Source organism: Lampris incognitus, chromosome 2, assembly GCF_029633865.1.
Source record: "Lampris incognitus isolate fLamInc1 chromosome 2, fLamInc1.hap2, whole genome shotgun sequence".
NCBI lineage: Eukaryota > Metazoa > Chordata > Actinopteri > Lampriformes > Lampridae > Lampris > Lampris incognitus.
In genome coordinates, this window is record NC_079212.1 from 139,353,231 (window position 1) to 139,372,992 (window position 19,762).

Consider the following 19,762-nt stretch of genomic DNA (forward strand, 5'->3'; position numbering starts at 1 on the left):
TGTGTCCGTCCACGGGGAATAACAGACCTCCCCGTGATTAAACACCGTAGCCTGTTCGTGTCTAACTGGATGCAAATAGCCTTCCTCTGTACGAGCTTTGTGCTGGGCGGATTGACAGGACGAGATGACGCCACTTCCACTTCATCCTCCCACGATCATTTCTGTGGAAAGCAAAAATATAAAGTAATACATTTTTGGTAAGAACTGAAAGTAAAACACGGTGTGTAGATCGAGGTGTGTATCTGTCTAGGTGGCGAGACTCTTCAGTTTGTTCATCCTTGACCACAGACAGACCTGTGGACAGCCACCATCCTTTAAGGCGGTGTTTCCCAACCCAGTCCTCAAGGACCCCCTATCCTGCAGATTTTCATTGTAACCCTGCATAGGTAGCCCTGCTTGTACTTACTCAACCAATCATCTCATAACACTTAATTATGCAAAGTGTACAGCATCTGGCTTTCACTGCTGATTGGTTGAATTACTACAAACAGGTACCTATTCAGGGTTGCAAAGAAAACCTGCAGGATAGGGGGTCCTTGAGGACTGGGTTGGGAAGCACTGCTTTAAGGCAAAGGAAACCCGTGATAAAAACACACCTAGGATGACAGATTATGATATAAATTAACAGTTGCGAGGAGCACCGGGGTGGCAGCTCATTACATCGAGGGTTTCTTAAAGGACGCAGTCGGTCTGATCCATACTGGCTGCCTTCCCTGTCACTTCCCACCATCTTGCCTGTGGAAGTTGATTTGGGCTTTACATGTTTTGTCTCGTCTGTATTTAAAAGTAACATCCGGGGGTCCCCGGATAGCATAGCGGTCTATTCCGTTGCCTACCAACACGGGGCTCGCCTGTCGAATCCATGTGTTACCTCCGGCTTGGTCGGGCGTCCCTACAGACACAGTTGGCCGTGTCTGTGGGTGGGAAGCCGGATGTGGGTATGTGTCCTGGTCGCTGCACCAGCGCCTCCTCTGGTCGGTCGGGGAGCCTGTTTAGGGGGGAAGGGGAGCTGAGGGGAATAGCGTGATCCTCCCACACGCTTCATCCCCCTGGTGAAGCTACTCACTGTCAGGTGAAAAGAAACGGCTGGCAACTCCATGTATCGGAGGAGGCATGTGGTAGTCTGCAGCCTCCCCGGATAGGCAGAGGGGGAGGAGCAGCAACTGGGACAGCGGGCTGATTGGCCAGGTACAATTGGGGAGTAAAAGAGGGAAAATTTAAAAAAAAGAAAGGAAAATGACACCTGTGGAGTTTCTCAGCATTGAGACGATTTGACTGCATGGCGCCTCCGAGTGGCATTACAACTTTTATTCCTTTATTCATTTTCCAAGCCGCTTATCCTAATTAGGGTCGTGGGGTCCTGGAGCCTATCCCAGTGTAGGGACCGGCGCTGCCCATGGACTATACAATACGTGGATAGATTGTGCATGTGATCTCTTGCTCTTTCTCTCACTCTCCCTCCTTTTGTGTTAACCTTATCACACTCTTTGCCATGCCATCTTGATTACGCAGCCACGCGCAGCCTTTCTCGAACACCTCCTTCTTTTGGCGCGCTTGGGCATGCACACATATACATACACACACACACACACACACACACACACACACACACACACACACATACATACAATATTTGCACAGCCTCACTACCTCATATCACCCTTGTGCCTTGATCAATATGTTGTTGCTCATCATTGATTGTACCTGATCAGTATGAGTTAGATAATTAGTGCTGATTAGTATTAGTCAATTTTCTTTATTGATCGTTCTAGTAGTTCTTGTTTTCATTGAAGTAAGTTGTTGTCCTGCCTGTTTTGTGACAATATTTATTGAAGCCTTCCCCTGCCGATCGAAGTACTCCAATCGGTGCAACATCAATTATTCCATCATCTCTAATGATTCAGTTATAACTATTGAACACCAAAGTTAATGGTTAATAATTTTATGAGACTGATTTGATTCCACCAATTTTAGTAATTCAATTATAAAATATTAAACACCAAAATTAATGGTTTATACACTTATAAGATTGATTTTTATGAGGGTGATTTGGTAGCCCTGTTGCAGGGTTGGTTTTGTTGGCTTCTGTGATATTGTTGCAATAGCAGAATTATCAATTAGAGTAATTAATTAAGTGAATTCCTCTAGTCTAATGAATTCAGTTTGTTGAGCAATTCCCGGTGCCTACTAGATAACATTACCAGTCCTCTTAGACTGCCGAGGCATGTATTCAAGTGTGTTAACCATTTATCAAATCCTAATTATCTAACAGTTTTACCAGTTGTTGCCATAGTAACCCTTTCTGATCAATTGGCATATTTTAAAAAGAGCGTAGTTAGCAAACAAATTTTTAACCATCGGCAAGACACACGCCTTCCCCTGTGCATTTTTCTCACATTACTGTCTGAGCATAGCATTCTGGGTACCTTGCAGTTAGTTACCCCTATTGCCTCCGACTAGAAGGGTTGAGTTACGCAATAGGTGACCACATCACTAGTTTGTCAGGCATAATTCCGTGCACAGACCAGGCAGACAGGATGAGCCCTGATACCCTACACAAATCAGAAGGCAAGGAAGATCGCCCTCCTCCTCTGGAGTCCACTGCCCTCTCTGATTTTGTCGCTGACCTCCTAAAAACCTCCCATCAGAAGAGGGAGGAATTTGAGCAGCTGACCCAAGGAGAGTGTCAGACAGAGCTTGATAACTTAATCCAGCGTGTACAGAGCCCCCAACACGGAGTTATTACCTTTCAGGAAGTTGTAGATGGGCTATTTCTGCTCCACCACCAACACATCCATTTGGAGTTAGAAATTCTAATAGGGAGCTGAACGTTAGTCACAACAGACTAGACGTAAGGAACCAAACCCTGCGTAGTGAGCTCAAGCTCACCAATAAGTTGCTAGAGGAGTGTGCCCATAGACTCCGGCTAGCTGAACAGTCTAACAGAGAAGCTGCTGACCACCAGGCCCGGGAAGAAAGTCACAAAGCATGCGAGGCAGAAGCAGAGTTAGAAGCTGAAGGAGGAAGAGAGTCTAACATAGCCACTGAAGATTACTTGGCCAAGCAGCCTGCCTAGCTAAACAAAAATCACTGTGCTGTAGCCCCCTCTCGTAACCCAGGGGGAGCCAAATCATGCCCACCGGCATCTGAAGGGCTGCTCAAGCTCCAGGCTGTTAAGAAAGAAAAAAGGAGTAAAGGTTGCACCGTGGCTAACCTCTACCGTTACCATCTTCCTCACCCTCCTCATCTGATGAGTATGATGAGAGGCATGGCCTCCAAGAGACTCATCATCAAGTAGCTCAAAGAGTGACTGTTCTAAATAATAATGATAATAATAATAATAATAACTTTATTTATATAGGACTTATCTAAAACAATGTTACAAAGTGCTTTACAAAGAAATAAAACCAGACAAGGTAAAAATAAGAATAAAACCAAATAAGTAAGAGTGAAAATAAAAACAGTACGAATAAATAAAGATATCAAACATTTGTAAAAGCTTTCAAAAAAGAGAAGTTTTAAGACAAGCAATCAAAGCAAGCAAAATTTTATTTATCTAGCACTTTTGAAAATATACAGTGTACAAAGTGCTTTACACTCCATACAGAAAATACGAATAAATGCGAGAGTTAAAGGAAGCTAGAGACTTGGTTTGTCTTAGTTCAATACTTAGTTTTACTTAGTTTTGTTGTACTTTATTTTACTTTTACTTTACTTGGTTTATTTTCTCCTTTATATTTCTTGTCTTAGGAAAATTCTTAGCCAAATCACATGTTCTTAGTCTGTTAATGATAGTGTTTTTGTATACTTGCATGTATCATGAATGAGTGTTCTTGATGTGTGTGTGTGTGTGTGTGTGTGTGTGTGTTGTGACTATCACTGATTCATTGTACTTGTGTAACATGGGTGTTTTTGGGATGCATTGTTGTCGGGTGTTGTGCTGAACTGTGTCTCTGTCTCATGCTGTGTCTGGAATTATTGATAGATACATACAAATTCTGCATACCGCATTGCTGTAATTATGTCTTGTAGTATGCTGCCTGGTGAATGCGGCTTTTCAAGCCCCTGAAGGGTTTTTAGGCAATTCTCCTTCAATCTGCTGATCTTAATGGTCGAGAGGGTGTATACCAGGTCAATAAATCACAAATGTATGTAGGACCAAGACCATTTAGGGCCTTAAAAGTGAGCAATAAAATTTTAAAATCAATAAGAAAAATAACAGGGAGCCAGTGTAGGGAGGCAAGCACAGGAGTGATATAGTCATGACTCTGTCCGGGCAATCAGCCGAGCAGCGGCGTTTTGTACCAACTGCAGACGGTGGAGGGAGCCCTTGCTGATACCCGAGTAAAGTGCATCACAATAGTCAAGCCAAGAATAGATAAAAGCATACAGCTTTTTGCAGATCGGCAATTGATAAAAATAACCTAATTTTGGAGATTACCTTGAGCTGAAGAAAGCATGACTGAACAACATGTTTGACTACCTGACAGGCCACCAAAATTAGTACCAAAAGGGCTGATTAGTACCAAAAGGGCTGATGGAACGTATTTGGGTAACTGAACAGAATGACCCCAGACTTATCTTTTTTAAATTTAAGAAAAATTTCAGACATCCAGGATTTAATGTCAGAGAGGCAACTTGTGAGATTTGCTAGAGCATCTGTGGGTTTTAGTGGCATGTATAACTTTAGTGTCATCAACATAAAAATGGTAAAACACATTGTGATTTTGAATGACCTGGCCAAGGGGCAGCATGTAGTAGTATATAGAAAACAGAAGGGGGCCAATAACTGAGCCTTGGGGGACACCACAACTCAAATGAGCCATCGAGGAGTAGAATTACCCAGAACAACAGAAAAAGTTCTGTTTGTGAGGCAAGAGCATAATAAACTAAGAGCCGAGCCCTTGATCCCAACCCAAGTCTCGAAGCAGTGTAAAAGGATGCTGTGACCAACTGTGTCAAAGGCAGCACTTAAATCTAAAAGAATTAAAATCAATCAGTCACCTCTGTCTGCAGTTGGCAGTCGGTCATTAGTGACCTTAACTAGAGCTAAAAGGTCAAGGAGGACGCAAATAGACCATTCCCCTGGCCTCCGCATGCGCCAGCTTGACTCCCTCGCAAAAGACATTGAGTGATTTGATCCCGATAACGGTAATTCCAATATTGAAGACTACCATAGGGAGGTTAAGTGCTGCTTCTCAGACCTGCATCATGCCACATCACACGAGAAGCTGAAACTAATCTGGAAGACAACCAGTAGGAGTGTTCATGCCTTCATTGAAACCCAACCATCCTGCATCTGCGAGAAATACTGGAGACTGCAAGATTCTGCGTGAGGAGTATTCTCCTTACACTGATGAGACATCGGTGACCATCAGCGCCATCCAGATCAGGCATAAAAGAACAGAACCTCCACAAGAGTATTATAGATCGTTAAGAAATGCTTACTTTCAACACAGTAATGCACCAGCCCTGGAAGAAGATGGGGGTTTCAGATCCCTTTTCTGGCCCAACCTCCACCCCTTTGTGCATTCTTATGTAACACTTATGTGTTGATAAGGTAAATACATGATGCAGGAATTTAGAAAGATGGCCCAGATGACATGAGAGAAGGTTGTGTGTCCAACTGACAAACCATGCAAGGAGGTGCAAGTACTCAACATACAGTCTCTAGGTTGTGCTTCGTTTCAACTAGAGGGCTGTGAGGCATTTTCAAAGGGGTCAACAAGAAAAGGCGCCACCCAAAGCCACCCTCCACAAAGCCTCCACCAGGGTGGGTGGAAGAGTTGGCAAGGTGACCTGTAAAAAAGCCAGTAGCGCCATCTGTGAGTCAAACAAGCCAGGTGTATAGGCACCCTGGTGGCTCAACTGGTAGAGCGTGTACCACATAAGGCTGAGTTGGCCTGGATTCGAATCCTGCCCGGGCCCTTTGCTGCATGTCATCCCCTGTCTCTCTCTCCACTATCGCTATCAAATAAAGGTGGAAAATGCACAAAAAGTAATCTTAAAAAATAATAATGCATGTGCTCACTCCCACGTGTACTCCTTTTGGTACACACCCATACAATATTTGCACAGCCTCACTACCTCATATCACCCTTTGTGCCCTGATCATTACATTAATGCTCATCATTGATTGTACCTGATCAGTATTAGTTAATCAGCATTGATTATTAATAGTCAACTTTCTTTACTGATTGTTCTAATAAATTATTTTTATTGAAATAAGTTGTTGTCATGCTTGTTTTGTGACAATATTTATTGAAGCCTTCTCTACTAATCAAAGTTCTCCAATCGGTGCAACATTGATTATTCCATCAACAAATGATTCAACTATAAATCCAAAGTTAATGATTAATAATTTTATGAGACTGATTCATGAGACTGATTTAACGAGACTTATTGCACGGCATGGTGGCGCAGTGGTTAGCGCAGTCGCCTCACAGCAAGAAGGTCCTGGGTTCGAGCCCCAGTGTATTCCAACCTCGGGAGTCGTCCCGGGTCATCCTCTGTTTGGAGTTTGCATGTTCTCCCTGTGTTTGCATGGGTTTGCTCTGGGGGTTCCCGTTTCCTCCCACAGTCCAAAGACATGTAGGTCAGGTGATTCGGCCATACTAAATGGTCCCTAAGTGTAAATTGTGTGTGTGTGTGTGTGTGTGTGTGTGTGTGTGTGTGTGTGTGTGTGTGTGTGTGTGTGTGTGTGTGTGTGTGTGTGTGTGTGTGAGCCCTGGCGGCCTGTCAAGGGTGTCTCCCCACCTGCCATCCAATGACTGCTGGGATAGGCTCCAGCATCCCCGCGGCCCTGAGAGCAGGATAAGCGCTTTGGATAATGGATGGGTGGATGATTCATGAGACTGATTTAATGAGACTTATTTGATTCCATCAATTTTAGTAGTTTAATTATAAAATATTAAGCACCAAAATTAATGGTTAATAGATTTATGGGGCCGATTTTATGAGACCGGTTTGATAACCCTGTTGCACCCACACCCGCAGTCATTAGGCGGAAGGCGTGGAAACACCAACAGACATGCAGAAACACTCACTACTTTATCATTGATGATGAAAACGTGCCTGAAATGGTTTCTACGGTCTTTTGACATTACAAGCTACCAACCCATGCATGTATTTACATTACATTATCTATCTCTTTAATTGTTAGAACCAGCCGTGTCCTCCACTTACTCACACACCCTCATTCCCTATCTAGATATGCCTTTCTGTACACTTACAAACACAAAAAAAGACACAAAATGCATGCCATGTGTGCAAGTGTTCAGGCATGGGTTGCCCCAGCAGGAATCAAACGTCCAACCTTGGCATGTTCAGTGCCGTGGTCTAGCCATAATAGGACTATATAGCCTTAGGGAGGTGTGCATACGAGATATTTGTAGATCTCTTGGTAGTAATATTAGTGAATTAGTAGGGCCGTGTATCGCAATTGCAAGGACCATTTTTACCCCGTAGCATCAAACCATTTAGTGCCATTATACCCACTGTTTGTGTGTGTGTCACTGTGTGTTGGTGTGTGAGTACGTGCATGTTTTTCTTATGTGCGCTGTTATCTATGTGGTGTTCATAATCATGAGTTGGCAAAAAATGAGCGAGAGGAAGCTGGGACGGAGAACCCCCCTACAGGTTTTTCTAATTTGGTTGCCCACTTTGTTGCCTGTCTGTGTGTCTCCCTGTAGGTTAGTTTAATTAGGACCCTGGAATTAACTCCACTTTGAGCTGTGAGAAGCCAAAAACAAAATATTATAACTTCAAAAACAACAACATGGTACCCAAACCTCATATCACTCTTTATCTAATATGCAAATATTCAGCTCTTCATATCTAGGTCCTTGGCCCTCAAACCACTCACGAAACCCCTTGCGTTTTGAAAGTTTTTCTCCCTTGACAATGTCAAATTTTGCAGGATTTTTGCGTGTCAATGCTCAGAACATAAATCCAAATGTGATATCCATTATACTGGGTTTCTTTAATAACCTCTGCACCACAGAGACTTCCAAACGGCTCAATAGACGCCCACGACGACGGCAGCCGGGTGGCCGAGGTTCAGGAGCGGCTCGACCGGACCATTCAAGAACTGTCTCAGAGCCGGGAGCGTAGCAATACGCTCACAGCCCGTGTGGGCGAGCTGGAGGCGGAGCTAGCCAATGTACGGCGGGAGCTGAGTCGCAGTGAGGAGCTGTCAATCAAACAACAGAGGGAACAGAGGGAGGTGAGCGTAAACGTAAAGAGAGCCGGGGAATGACTGGATGGGATAATGTGAACATGGCAAATCTGGAGTCATTGTGAAATTAAGCATTTCCTGGCTCAGGTCATTCAAGAGCAGCTGTCAGTAACATTTATTTTCCAGATCGCCTCAATCTCTCGTGCCGTTTAGACTTTTGCCAAACATCTGAGATTGGTTAAAACATGGACAAGACTGTCAATAATAATCTCTGTTTATAAATATGTGTTCTTTTATCGAGACGATCATAATAATAATCAACTTAGATGGAAAATACGTGAATATTTTAAAAACAGGACGTCTTGCCCCCTCATCTGGAAATAACATTGAGCTGTGAAGGCATAGTACACAACATGTGCAGTTGATCAAAACGTCTAAGCCACGGCTAAAGCATCTTATGGCTGTATAATGTCAGCGACCAGTTTGCATTCATGCTCTGTTCAGTCCTACCACTAAGTAAGGGGACTTGGGCCTGTGGATTGTGTTCTCGCCATTTAACCCAGCAATGCCTTGTTTGGGAATAACTTTAAATTTCAAAACTTCCAAAGCCTTATAATATAATGATAGCATTTTATAAGGTGTTTGCCTCAACTTCCGCAATTTAAGCGATGGAAGGACCGGCAACCTCTGGCTCAGACCTTGTACGCTCTGCCGCGCACACACACTGGGGCATATGTTTTCCTCTTACTATTTGCCTGTTGTAGGGGCTCGCGCAGAGAGAGGATATGGAGGAGAGAATAACTACACTGGAAAAACGCTACCTGGCCGCCCAGAGAGAGACCACCCACATCCATGACCTCAATGACAAACTGGAAAATGAGCTGGCCACCAAGGACTCCCTGCACAGACAGGTAACACACACACACACAACCACGTCACCCTATACTTGTGGGGACCCCTCATTGACTACACTCATTCCCTAGCCCCGAACCCTAACCCACCATCATAACTACATACCTAACCTTAACCCTTACCCTGACCTTAATCTAATCCTAATTCTAACCTTCAACCTAAACCCAAATCCTAACCCTGAAATAGACCCTTTTCCTCATGTGTACCCATAAAATGTCCCCACAGGGTAGGTGGTTTCAGGTTTTTCGGTCCCCATTAGGATAGAAAAACCTGGTACACACACACACACACATAGAATTTTCCTGAAGATTGTTTCACATTTTGTAAGAGTTATGCAGGCAGACTCTACAAAAACATTCTGATTGAGTATCATTCACGTTGTGGACACCCATGACCTGGCCTGCTTTTCAGTCATAAGATACCTAAAAACAGTCGTGGTGTCCTACTGAGACAAATTGGGTATTTGTTTTTGCATCAAGGCGAATAATCGCATTAAAAAAAAACTTATTGAAATTCCTTGTGTGAGAAGTGTAGCTTACTCAGTATCTGTTAACATTTTAAGGGATGGGATATTATCATCTCATGTGGTGATAGACTGAGATGAGTGGTGCTGTTATGGTGATGCAGGAGCTGCAAGAATATAACAGCACTCAAACTGCCGGAAAAGGATGATGGACGCTAGCGTAAGAATTAAGACAATATTCGTTGACATGCCATATCATTGTTGACAGATTTAGTCTAAATTGCTCCTTCGATCTGAATACTTTGTGACCATCGTATCCAAACCACGACACCGAAGATCGAGGCTCGTCGTTCAAGTGCATTGGACTGATCTTGAGCCAGATTTAAAGTTTTTAGATACAGTCTACACTAAATACAAGTCATGGCTGTTGTTGTGAGATCAGCGATGATGACATAAGAAATAATGTTTTTCTGGGTGTCCGGGTAGCGTAGCGGTCTATTCTGTTGCCTACCAACATGGGGATCGCCGGTTCGAATCCCCTTGTTGCCTCCGGCTTGGTTGGGCGTCCCTACAGATACAATTGGCTGTGTCTGCGGGGGAGAAGCTGGATGTGGGTATGTTTCCTGGTCGCTGCACTAGCGCCGCCTCTGGTTGGTCGGGGCGCCTGTTTGGGGGGTGGGAACTGGGGGGAATAGCGTGATCCTCCCAGGTGCTACATCCCCCTAGCGAAACTCTTCACCCTCAGGTGAAAAGAAGCGGCTGGTGACTCCACGTGTTTCGGAGGAGACGTGGTAGTCTGCAGCCCTCTCTGGATCGGCAGAGGGGGTGGGGCAGCGACCAGGACGGCTTGGAAGAGTGGGGTAATTGGCCGGATACAATTGGGGAGAAAAAGGGAGGGGAAAAAATCCAAAAAAGGAAAAGTTTTTCTCCATATTTATTTATAGCTTAATTTTGTCCAACCCTGTGGATGCTAATAGTTCTTATGGCCACTGGATACATCTGTATCTATATATGGATCTAGGTTTACAATATATCTTCACCCATATCTAAATCTGTCTAAATCCTCATCAATATCCTCTACATCTCTAAATACAAATTTTTATTTGTGGATCGTATCCAGAATGAAATAGAGGGAGAGACCGCGAGCAACAGAGACGTCCTCTGTCACTCACAGTGGTTCATGTGTAGTTCAGGGTGAGGCTGAGTTCAGCCCCACGAGATGTGACAGCCCCTCCAACATTCCTCCATTTATTTTTTGCCTGTCCGCTTTTACTTTTGGCTGGTTTGCACTCCCTGCATCCCTCCTGTTATGGGCCTCATCTCTCTTTCTCTCTCCCTCTTTGTCCATGAGTGTGCTTTCATGCGTGTGTCTGTCTCTCGTGTGTGTGTGTGTGTGTGGTGGGGGTGGGGGGTGTCTGTATCTGTGCACATGTCAGAGCGAGGAGAAGGTGCGCCAGCTACAGGAGCTGCTGGAGATGGCGGAGCAGCGGCTGGCGCAGACCATGAGGAAGGCCGAGACCCTCCCAGAGGTGGAGGCTGAACTGGCACAAAGAGTGGCAGCTCTCTCCAAGGTAAGGTACACTTATGATTCAGAGTAACACACACACACACACACACACACACACACAGAGCTACTCCACCCCATAACCTTATGATTCAAAGTACCGCTTAGAGAGAGAAAGGTACACACACACGCACACACACACACACACACACCCTCAAACAAGTACACACATGCTCCACCCATAACCTTGAGAGTGAAAGTACTCAAATAAAAACAGATACAGTAACACACACATGCTCTACCATCTCTGTTACTGCCTGGGATGGATAAACACATTTACATACTGGACCAGTACCAAGCTCCAGAAACTATGCGGGGGGGGGGCAGATTACACTTTTTGAATATGATTGTTTTGTTTGGTTTATTTATTGTGAATAAATCAAATAAAATCAAGTTGTTAGACTGCCCGAGACTGTACAAGCATTATGGAAAGGTGGAAACTGGTGGTGGTTGAGGTGGGTTTCCCCTCTTCCCCGTGAAGCGCTTTGGGTGTCACAGCTGTATAACTGTGATCCATTATCGTTACTTCTGGAAGCCAAACGAAGCTTGACCGAGACCGCGCCGCACAGATCCACTGACGGACTGACACGTTAGCGGGCTGAGCGCAACCGAACCGGACATGAAAGACGTGCAAACCATCACCAGAGATGAACACAAATGTTAAACGGACGTGAATTAACACGGGCAGATGTACTGACATGAAAGTGTCTCCCCCTGTAGGCTGAAGAGCGCCATGGCAACGTGGAGGAGCGGCTCAGACAGCTGGAGTCTCAACTGGAGGAGAAGAACCAAGAACTAGGAAGGGTGTGTGTGTGTTTGTGTGTGCGTGTGTGTGTGTGTGAGTCCTGCAGGGTCTCTCTGTTCTCTCACTACACTGTGTGCACTGTGTGAGCTGATGTTTCACATTAGTTAGATGCCTTGACTGTTGGCTCTGTGCTCACTCATGCATACACACACATGCACGCACACGCACACATACATACTCCACAGGCGCTCATCCACATCAAAAGGTTGTAGGTGCATTGTTGCATGAATATGTACTAAGTTCACATATACTGCTGCAGCATGGCTTCCCCTGCCCCCTGCAGGCCTGATTGGCTGCTATCTTTAGCTTGAATAATCCACGCATGGCTAATTTCTCTCTCTGTGCATGATCTCGGAACTATATTTAGTTGAAGGAGCCGTCCGGCGGTGCAGATGTATATTTGCGCCCGTGAGTTTTCGGTTTGTTTCCTTTAAAGGAGCCGGCACAGGCCGGGGTGTCTTAGGCACGGGTCTTTTGGCTTTTTTAGAGCAGGCGTGTAATCCCGTTTAATCGTCACTCTAATCACTGTAATTAAATCAACCTAGCTGTAAGAGCCACTCCTGGCCAAGAAGACCCAAGTCAGGCAGCTGGCGATCTTGGTCTAAATGCTTGTTTCTCATCCCCCTTAATCCATCTTGGCTAGCCGTGTAAAACACACTGAAGCAAAATCAAAAAAGTAAAAATAATACTATCCTCCGCATCTCTGCCTCCCTCCGGCAGGCCCGTCAGAGGGAGAAGATGAACGAGGAGCACAACAAGCGGTTGTCGGACACCGTGGACCGCCTGTTGACCGAGTCCAACGAGAGATTGCAGCTCCATCTGAAGGAACGCATGGCCGCGCTGGAGGACAAGGCAAGGCCTGCGCAGCCAAATGCGTGCACAGCTCACCAGTTTCCTGTCAGCCCCCGTACATAAATCAGACCCCTGATATCACCGTGCTTAATCGCTTCGCGGGGTCAGATGAGGGGTTAACAAAAGTCACTCTTTTGTTCACAGATTAGGAGTTTTGATTTGGGGTCTGACTTGCCTTTGTGTCTTTACTGTCCAGAACTCTTTGATTCAGGACCTTGAAAACTGCCAGAAACAGCTTGAGGAATTCCACCACACCCGGGTCAGTAAGCCAGAGCAACTGACTAATAAGCCACTCAAAACAACCAACTGAAGTCCCTTCATCCCAGACTCACACCCCCATAATACTCCTCTCTCCCGCAGGAACGACTGATTGGCGAGATTGAGAAGCTGAGGAATGAGATTGATCATTTAAAACGTCGCAGTGGGGTCTTTGGGGATGGAACACACCCAAGGTATACACAGATATACACACACAATGTGTACACACATTCACATTCATACTTTAGACCTCCACATAATATTTCCAAATGTAGTGGAAAGGGCTGGGAATTGAGTTCACTTGGGGTAAGTGGTTTGAGGTATGGGTAAGTTCAGAGGAGCAGCAGCTCGTCTGGCGAGCGCCATATATTGCCGCCATTGAAAAATAAGGAAAGATGGGCACGACAGGTTTCACTGTCTGCACCAGACCCATCAGCTAAATTAAGCAAAATTAGCTGTCCAGTTGATGACCAATCAGCATGCTCCTAGGCAGGTCCTAAGCAGTACACCCTGGAAATACAGATACCATCCAGCCATGACCTGCTTTAACAGAGGTGAAGGCTGCTCCGAGCTGCCTGGCTAATCTAAGCATTGTATAAGTACAACATCTAGGTTTTTTTTTAATTTTTTTTTTTTATATATATATATTTGGCCACCACCTCAACCACAGAATGGCTTCATTAGAAAATGATGAGGAAAAAGAGTGCATGTTTATGGAGAGCTGGAGTTTTGGTCGAGACTGGTTCTCCACAGACCATTTACCTATATGGCGCGCCTCCTATTAAAATGCAATTTTTGGTATTTAAACTTGAAAATTGCGATTGACAAGACCATACCGGATCCGTCGAGGCTCCATACAGGATTGGCTGAGGCAGGTTAACAATGGCCGCCACTGGTACTGTGCCCTCACAGGATACCGATGAAAACTGCACAATCCGCTGTGGCAACCCCTGAAAAACAGGGAACAAGCTGAAAGAAGAAGAAGAAACTGGAAAATCGCATTACATAGTATATTGAGTTAGTATTAATTAATTTGGGCTAGTAGAATTTTAACAGCCTCAGCTCAGTTGGTGAGTACCCAAAGTTAACAAGTTCTAACCCCTGCTGGTTGAGCATATTACACCCAATGAACTACTCACATTCATGCTTCACACATCCATGTATGTAGTACCACATGCATGAATAAACCACTTCTACGATATATCTACTCTCAGGTCTCATCTGGGAAGTGCCAGCGACCTTCGCTACTCTGTAGTGGAGGGCCAAGATGGCCACTACAGCACAACTGTCATCAGACGGGCACAGAAGGGCAGATTGGCTGCACTACGAGATGAACCAAACAAGGTGCCGCCATCTCTTCCAACCCTGCACACAGCACACAAGGCCTCACATACGCATATTCCCAGCCAGACATTCCCCAAGATTACTTCAAACACACATATTGTAAATTCTTTCAAGGCACATTCAGACACTACGCAACTCCAGCAACTCATCGCCGGACTCAGTTCATTTTCAATGAGAACAAGTGACACGGGAGAAGATGGGGCAACTTGGTTGATATAGGCAACATATTTTCAGCAATAGCTGATCAAATACAAGCATTTCACTTCCTGCTTACCATGCTAAAACAACAAACCAAATTTTGGTTCCTAATTGCCGCTGAAACAAAAATAGATGTGGAACTCATCATTGTGGTTGATGGATTCTCCATTTCATATAATGTGTTATACTATGAATGACGAAGAAAGAGGTGACTCAAATAATGACTGCGTTTATAAATTGACAAATGAATTGATGAATTACATATTTAGCCACTTAATTTAGCTAGCTAATATTGTAAGCACATCGGCGCTACTTGGAGAGCAAAAAATCAAGGGGACAAAGTCGGCAATACATCACCTTATGTCTGAGCACAGCCTTAGGCGCACATGCTAACACTTCAGCCAACTTCATACAGCTATCTACACATCCAAGGCAACCATTTGTGCCACCTCTCATGCCCAGCTCTTTACATTCGCTATGGGTTTGCTAATAGCTAGCAGCACTTCACTGGAGCCTCCAGTGAGCTCTAGTGTGTCTTCTTTTTTTTGGTGGTCTGAAATCATGCCTAACGTGCCATTCTTTACTAACCTCTATGTCCCTCTGCTTCTGTCCCTCTCACACCTGGTACTGTGGACATGCTGTCTAATGTAAGTCTTCTGCTCATTCATTTCTCCATATTAGTTTATCCATGCATACCATGCCATGCACATATAAATGTAAATGTGTGATATGGTATTTTCATACGATCAGTTTTCACTGAAACACTCAAGTAGAAAAGTCCGTTTCCAGTCGTCACAACATGGATGCCACATGTGTGATACAGGATATATTGGACTTGTGTGCACATGCTAAAGGTTATAATGTGCATGCATGTGTGTGTCCAGGTGTGTGCCATGTTTGAGCAGGACTACCCGTCGCTGCGCGGAAGTGTCGGCCACCTGATCGGCAGTGACATCGAGGCAGAGTCAGACCTGGATGATGATGTTAGCTCCACCCTCCTGTCTCCCAGCGGCCAATCGGACGCTCAGACTCTGGCTCTCATGCTGCAGGAGCAGCTCGATGCTATCAATGAGGAGATCAGGTGACAAGCACCAGGCACATGCACGCAAGCTTGTGCACACCTACGATGCATGCAGCATTAGCCATACATGTGCCCGGTACTGGAGGTTTGTCACAATGCTTAAAACCTACTCAAGAGCCATGCATCAATTATGCATATCATAAATTAAAGTGATTAGGTGTTTTAGTATTTTTAAAATGAATAATCATTAAAAAAATATGATGAACGATGAAATAAGTCCGACACTTCCATGCCATTGCTGTATGGTGTGTGTGTGTGTGTGTGTGTGTGTGTGTGTGTGTGTGTGTGTGTGTGTGTGTGAGAATTGTAAAGTGCTTTGAGTGGCTGTTGCAGCTATAAAAGCGCTATAAAAATGCAACTTGATTGATTGATTGGTTGGTTGGTTGATTGAAAATGAAATTTGATTGATTGAATGGTTGGTTGATTGGTTGGTTGATTGAAAATGCAACTTGATTGATTGATTGGTTGGTTGGTTGGTTATTGATTGATTGATTGATTGATTGAAAATGCAGATTGATTGATTGATTGATTGATTAAATGACCTTAAACATATTTCAAGATAAGATAAGCTGAACTTTATTTGGCCCAGAGGGGACATTTATCATGGGAACATCAATTCTGCTGATTAAACATAACCAATAACATGATAAACAATATCACATCCCTCTCCCATATACCTAAACTGAAGCACACACACACACACACACACACACACACTTGGATTACCACTACAGCTGCAGAGTTCATATATCTCAACAGTGCACAAACCAAACCTCTTCCTGAGGAGAGAAGGTGGTGTTGGTTGTGTGAAATATGAAGAGGGACATCAGATCATTGTTGGGCCTCTTTTATAGTGGTTTTCTTTTCAGAGGTGGGCCGGGGGGGTGGGCTACTGACCGGAGGGTAGGCTCCTGACTGACTCTGGTGGTTTTATCGTGGTTCTCTACGTTAGGTGGGTGATGTAGGCTTTCAGCTAAACTGAGAAGTAACCAAAGCAGGTTGAGATGCCGTAGTACAGGTTGCACTTAAAAACAACACGGTAGAAGGCGAGCGCCCTTCAGTTAACAGTAAAAGCCCTCAACCTGTGCAGAAAGGGAGCCTCTCTTGGACCCTTGAGCAAACACGATCCACTCCCATGTGTATCTGTGACACCCTGGTGTTTGTAAGAGGTCATTTGAGTAATGTCCTGCCTCAGTATAACCACTTGGCCCCGTGTATGTGGAGTTGAACACTGTCTTTTCTCTTTTCGGGGTATTTTCTGTTATTTATTTACTGAGGATGTCGGTGTTGGTCACACGGCTGCACATAGAAAGTTCTAGATCTCATATTCAGTGTATTTGATGATATTTTAGGTTTTCGTTTCAGAATCGGTCCTCACAGGGAAAAAAGGAAGTAGCTTTACCCAAGCACACGCACGCACGCACACACACACACTCAAACAGATAGCAGTAGTGTGTTTAAGTCGACCATGAATCCAGTGTGTACTGTGTGTGCAAACAGCATTCTTTAACAGCCATATATGTATGTACTTGTGTGTTTGTGCATGGCTGCCTGTGCATTTGTGTGTGTGGTTGTGTGTGTATGTGTGTTTGGTTGTGTGTGTGTGTGGTTGTGTGCACATGCAGGATGATCCAGGTGGAGCGGGAGTCGGCAGACCTGCGTTCTGATGAGATCGAGTCCCGTGTGAACAGCGGCAGCATGGACGGACTCAATGTGACGCTCCGCCCACGGGCCCTGCCGACCTCCGCTACAGCTCAGTCCTTGGCCTCGTCCTCCTCCCCGCCCACCAGTGGCTGCTCTACACCCAAACACCACACGCGCAACACCAGCCATCAGCTGGGCATCATGACTCTGGTCAGAGGACACACGAACACACACACACACCCTCTCCTGCAACACACACAAACATTCAATGTGTTGAAGCCCGGATCTCATTTAAATGTTGTGCAGCAGGGCGTCCGGGTGGTGTGGCGGTCTATTCCGTTGCCTACCAACACGGGGATCGCCGGTTCGAATCCCCGTGTTACCTCCGGCTTGGTCGGGCGTCCCTACAGACACAATTGGCCGTGTGCGCGGGTGGGAAGCCAGATGTGGGTATGTGTCCTGATCACTGCACTAGCGCCTCCTCTGGTCGGTCAGTCGGCGCACCTGTTCGGGGGGGAGGGGGAACTGGGGGGAATAGTGTGATCCTCCCATGCGCTACATCCCCATGGGGAAACTCCTCACTGTCAGGTGAAAAGAAGTGGCTGGTGACTCCATGTGTATCGGAGGAGGCATATGATAGTATGCAGCCCTCCCCGGATCGGCAGAGGGGGCGGAGCAGCGACTGGGACGGCTCGGAAAATAGAAATTAGCCACAAAAAACATTTTTTTTTGTGCATCACTTCAAGTCGTGCAGATTAACAACATCACTGGTCACTTCAGTATTCACAAGCTTTTGAGCTTCCTGTTTTCAAAAAGGAGCTATATCGTGGTTTTAGATAAATTAATTAATCGATGCTGAAGTGTAACTTTGTGTTTTGTTCCGTCAATAACAGCCAAGCGACTTGAGGAAACACCGCAGGAAAGTAGCGGTAGGTTTGTCTTCTTCTGCCCACTCGAAACCCAGCTACACAACTAACCACCGACAGTCCATGGTTCTGCGAACTGATACGCCCCCTTATCCCTTTTTTCCTAGTCTCCGGTGGAGGTGCGTGAGGACAAGGCCACCATCAAGTGTGAGACGTCTCCCCCATCCTCCCCCCGCAGTTTACGACTGGAAACCAACTTCGCCCAGTTCACTGGCAGTCTGGAGGATGGCCGAGGGTACAAACGAGCAGCGTCACACACGACACCTCCAACCTACACATTAATAGGTCTTACCAGGTTACTATACATTCCAGCTGGGTTTCTTTGGTAACCTGTTTCCTACTTCCTGTTTCGTTTGAAGTAGCAAGCAGAAGAGAGGCATCAAATCATCGATCGGCCGTCTGTTTGGCAAGAAGGAGAAGGGTCGTATGGATCAGACCATTGGCAGGGAGGGACAGCCCACACCTGTCCTGCCAGGTACTGATGGATGGATGGATGGATGGTGTGTGTGTGTGTGTGTGTGTGGGGGGGGGGTATGAAAAAAGTTGGTGACGGGAAATAGGAATTTATGCTGAATTGTTTCTTCCAGATTTTGAAATGAGCATTGGTGACACCATGACTCTGGGAAAACTGGGTACACAGGCGGAGAGGGACCGCCGGATGAAGAAAAAGTAAAAAACTGTTTTTCTTTCTGCTTCCCTCTCTCTGTCTCTCTTTCCCCCTCACTTTCTCTCTCTCTCCCCTCCTTCCCTCTCTCTGTCTGCCCCCCCTCTGTCCCTCCCTTCTCTCCCCCTCCCTCCCTCTCTGTCTTCCTCTCCCTCTCTCTTTCTCTGTCTCTCTTTGTCTCTCTCTCTTTGTCTCTGTCTCTCTGTCTCTCTCTCTCTCTTTTGTCTCTCTCTCCTCCTCTCTCTCTCCCCCCTTTCTCTGTCTGCTGCCCTCTCTCTGTCTCCCCCCTTCTGTCCCTCCCTCGCTCTCTCTCGCTCTCTCTCTCTTTCCCCCCTCTCTTTCTCTTCCCCTCTTTCTCTGTCTGCTCCCCTCTCTCTGTCTCCCCCTTCTCTCCCTCTCCTCTCTCTCCCCCTCTTTCTCTCTCTCTCACACACCCCCTCTCTTTCTCTGTCTCTCTCCCCCCTCTCTCTGTCTGCCCCCCTCTGTCTTCCCCCTACTCTCCCCCTCCCTGTCCCTCTCTGTCCCCCCCCCCCTCGCTCTCTCTCTCTCTCTCTCTCTCACCTTTAATAAATATTGACCTTGCCAGCCAGAGGAGTCACTCAGCTTTCAGTTACTCCATCTTATCTTTCTCTCCATCTACCGTTGTTTTTTCCCTCCTCAGACATGAGCTGCTGGAGGAGGCCAGGAGGAGAGGTCTGCCTTTTGCTCAGTGGGACGGTCCGACTGTTGTGTCCTGGCTGGAGGTACACTACTGACCGTCCATTCTGTCGGGTTTACCCGGCCATCCTCATTGCTCCATGGGATTGTCTTTAATCTAAACATTTTAGAGGGACGAGGTGACACGTTGGCGAGTAGCCGGTTTACCAGTTTCAGCG

At 45.7% G+C, this 19,762-nt stretch overlaps 1 protein-coding gene across 1 annotated transcript in view; it reads left to right on the forward strand.

Moving 5' to 3' along the window:
* The window catches only part of ppfia4 (PTPRF interacting protein alpha 4), a 102,557-nt gene that overhangs the window by 64,224 nt on the left and 18,571 nt on the right, over nt 1-19,762 (forward strand). The window contains 16 exon segments of the mRNA XM_056301802.1: nt 8,003-8,224; nt 8,941-9,087; nt 10,988-11,122; nt 11,836-11,919; nt 12,641-12,772; nt 12,969-13,031; nt 13,133-13,224; nt 14,245-14,374; nt 15,478-15,653; nt 17,279-17,507; nt 18,191-18,226; nt 18,331-18,448; nt 18,481-18,539; nt 18,590-18,698; nt 18,811-18,892; nt 19,549-19,630. Of these exon segments, the coding sequence (XP_056157777.1) occupies nt 8,003-8,224; nt 8,941-9,087; nt 10,988-11,122; nt 11,836-11,919; nt 12,641-12,772; nt 12,969-13,031; nt 13,133-13,224; nt 14,245-14,374; nt 15,478-15,653; nt 17,279-17,507; nt 18,191-18,226; nt 18,331-18,448; nt 18,481-18,539; nt 18,590-18,698; nt 18,811-18,892; nt 19,549-19,630 (1,896 nt within the window).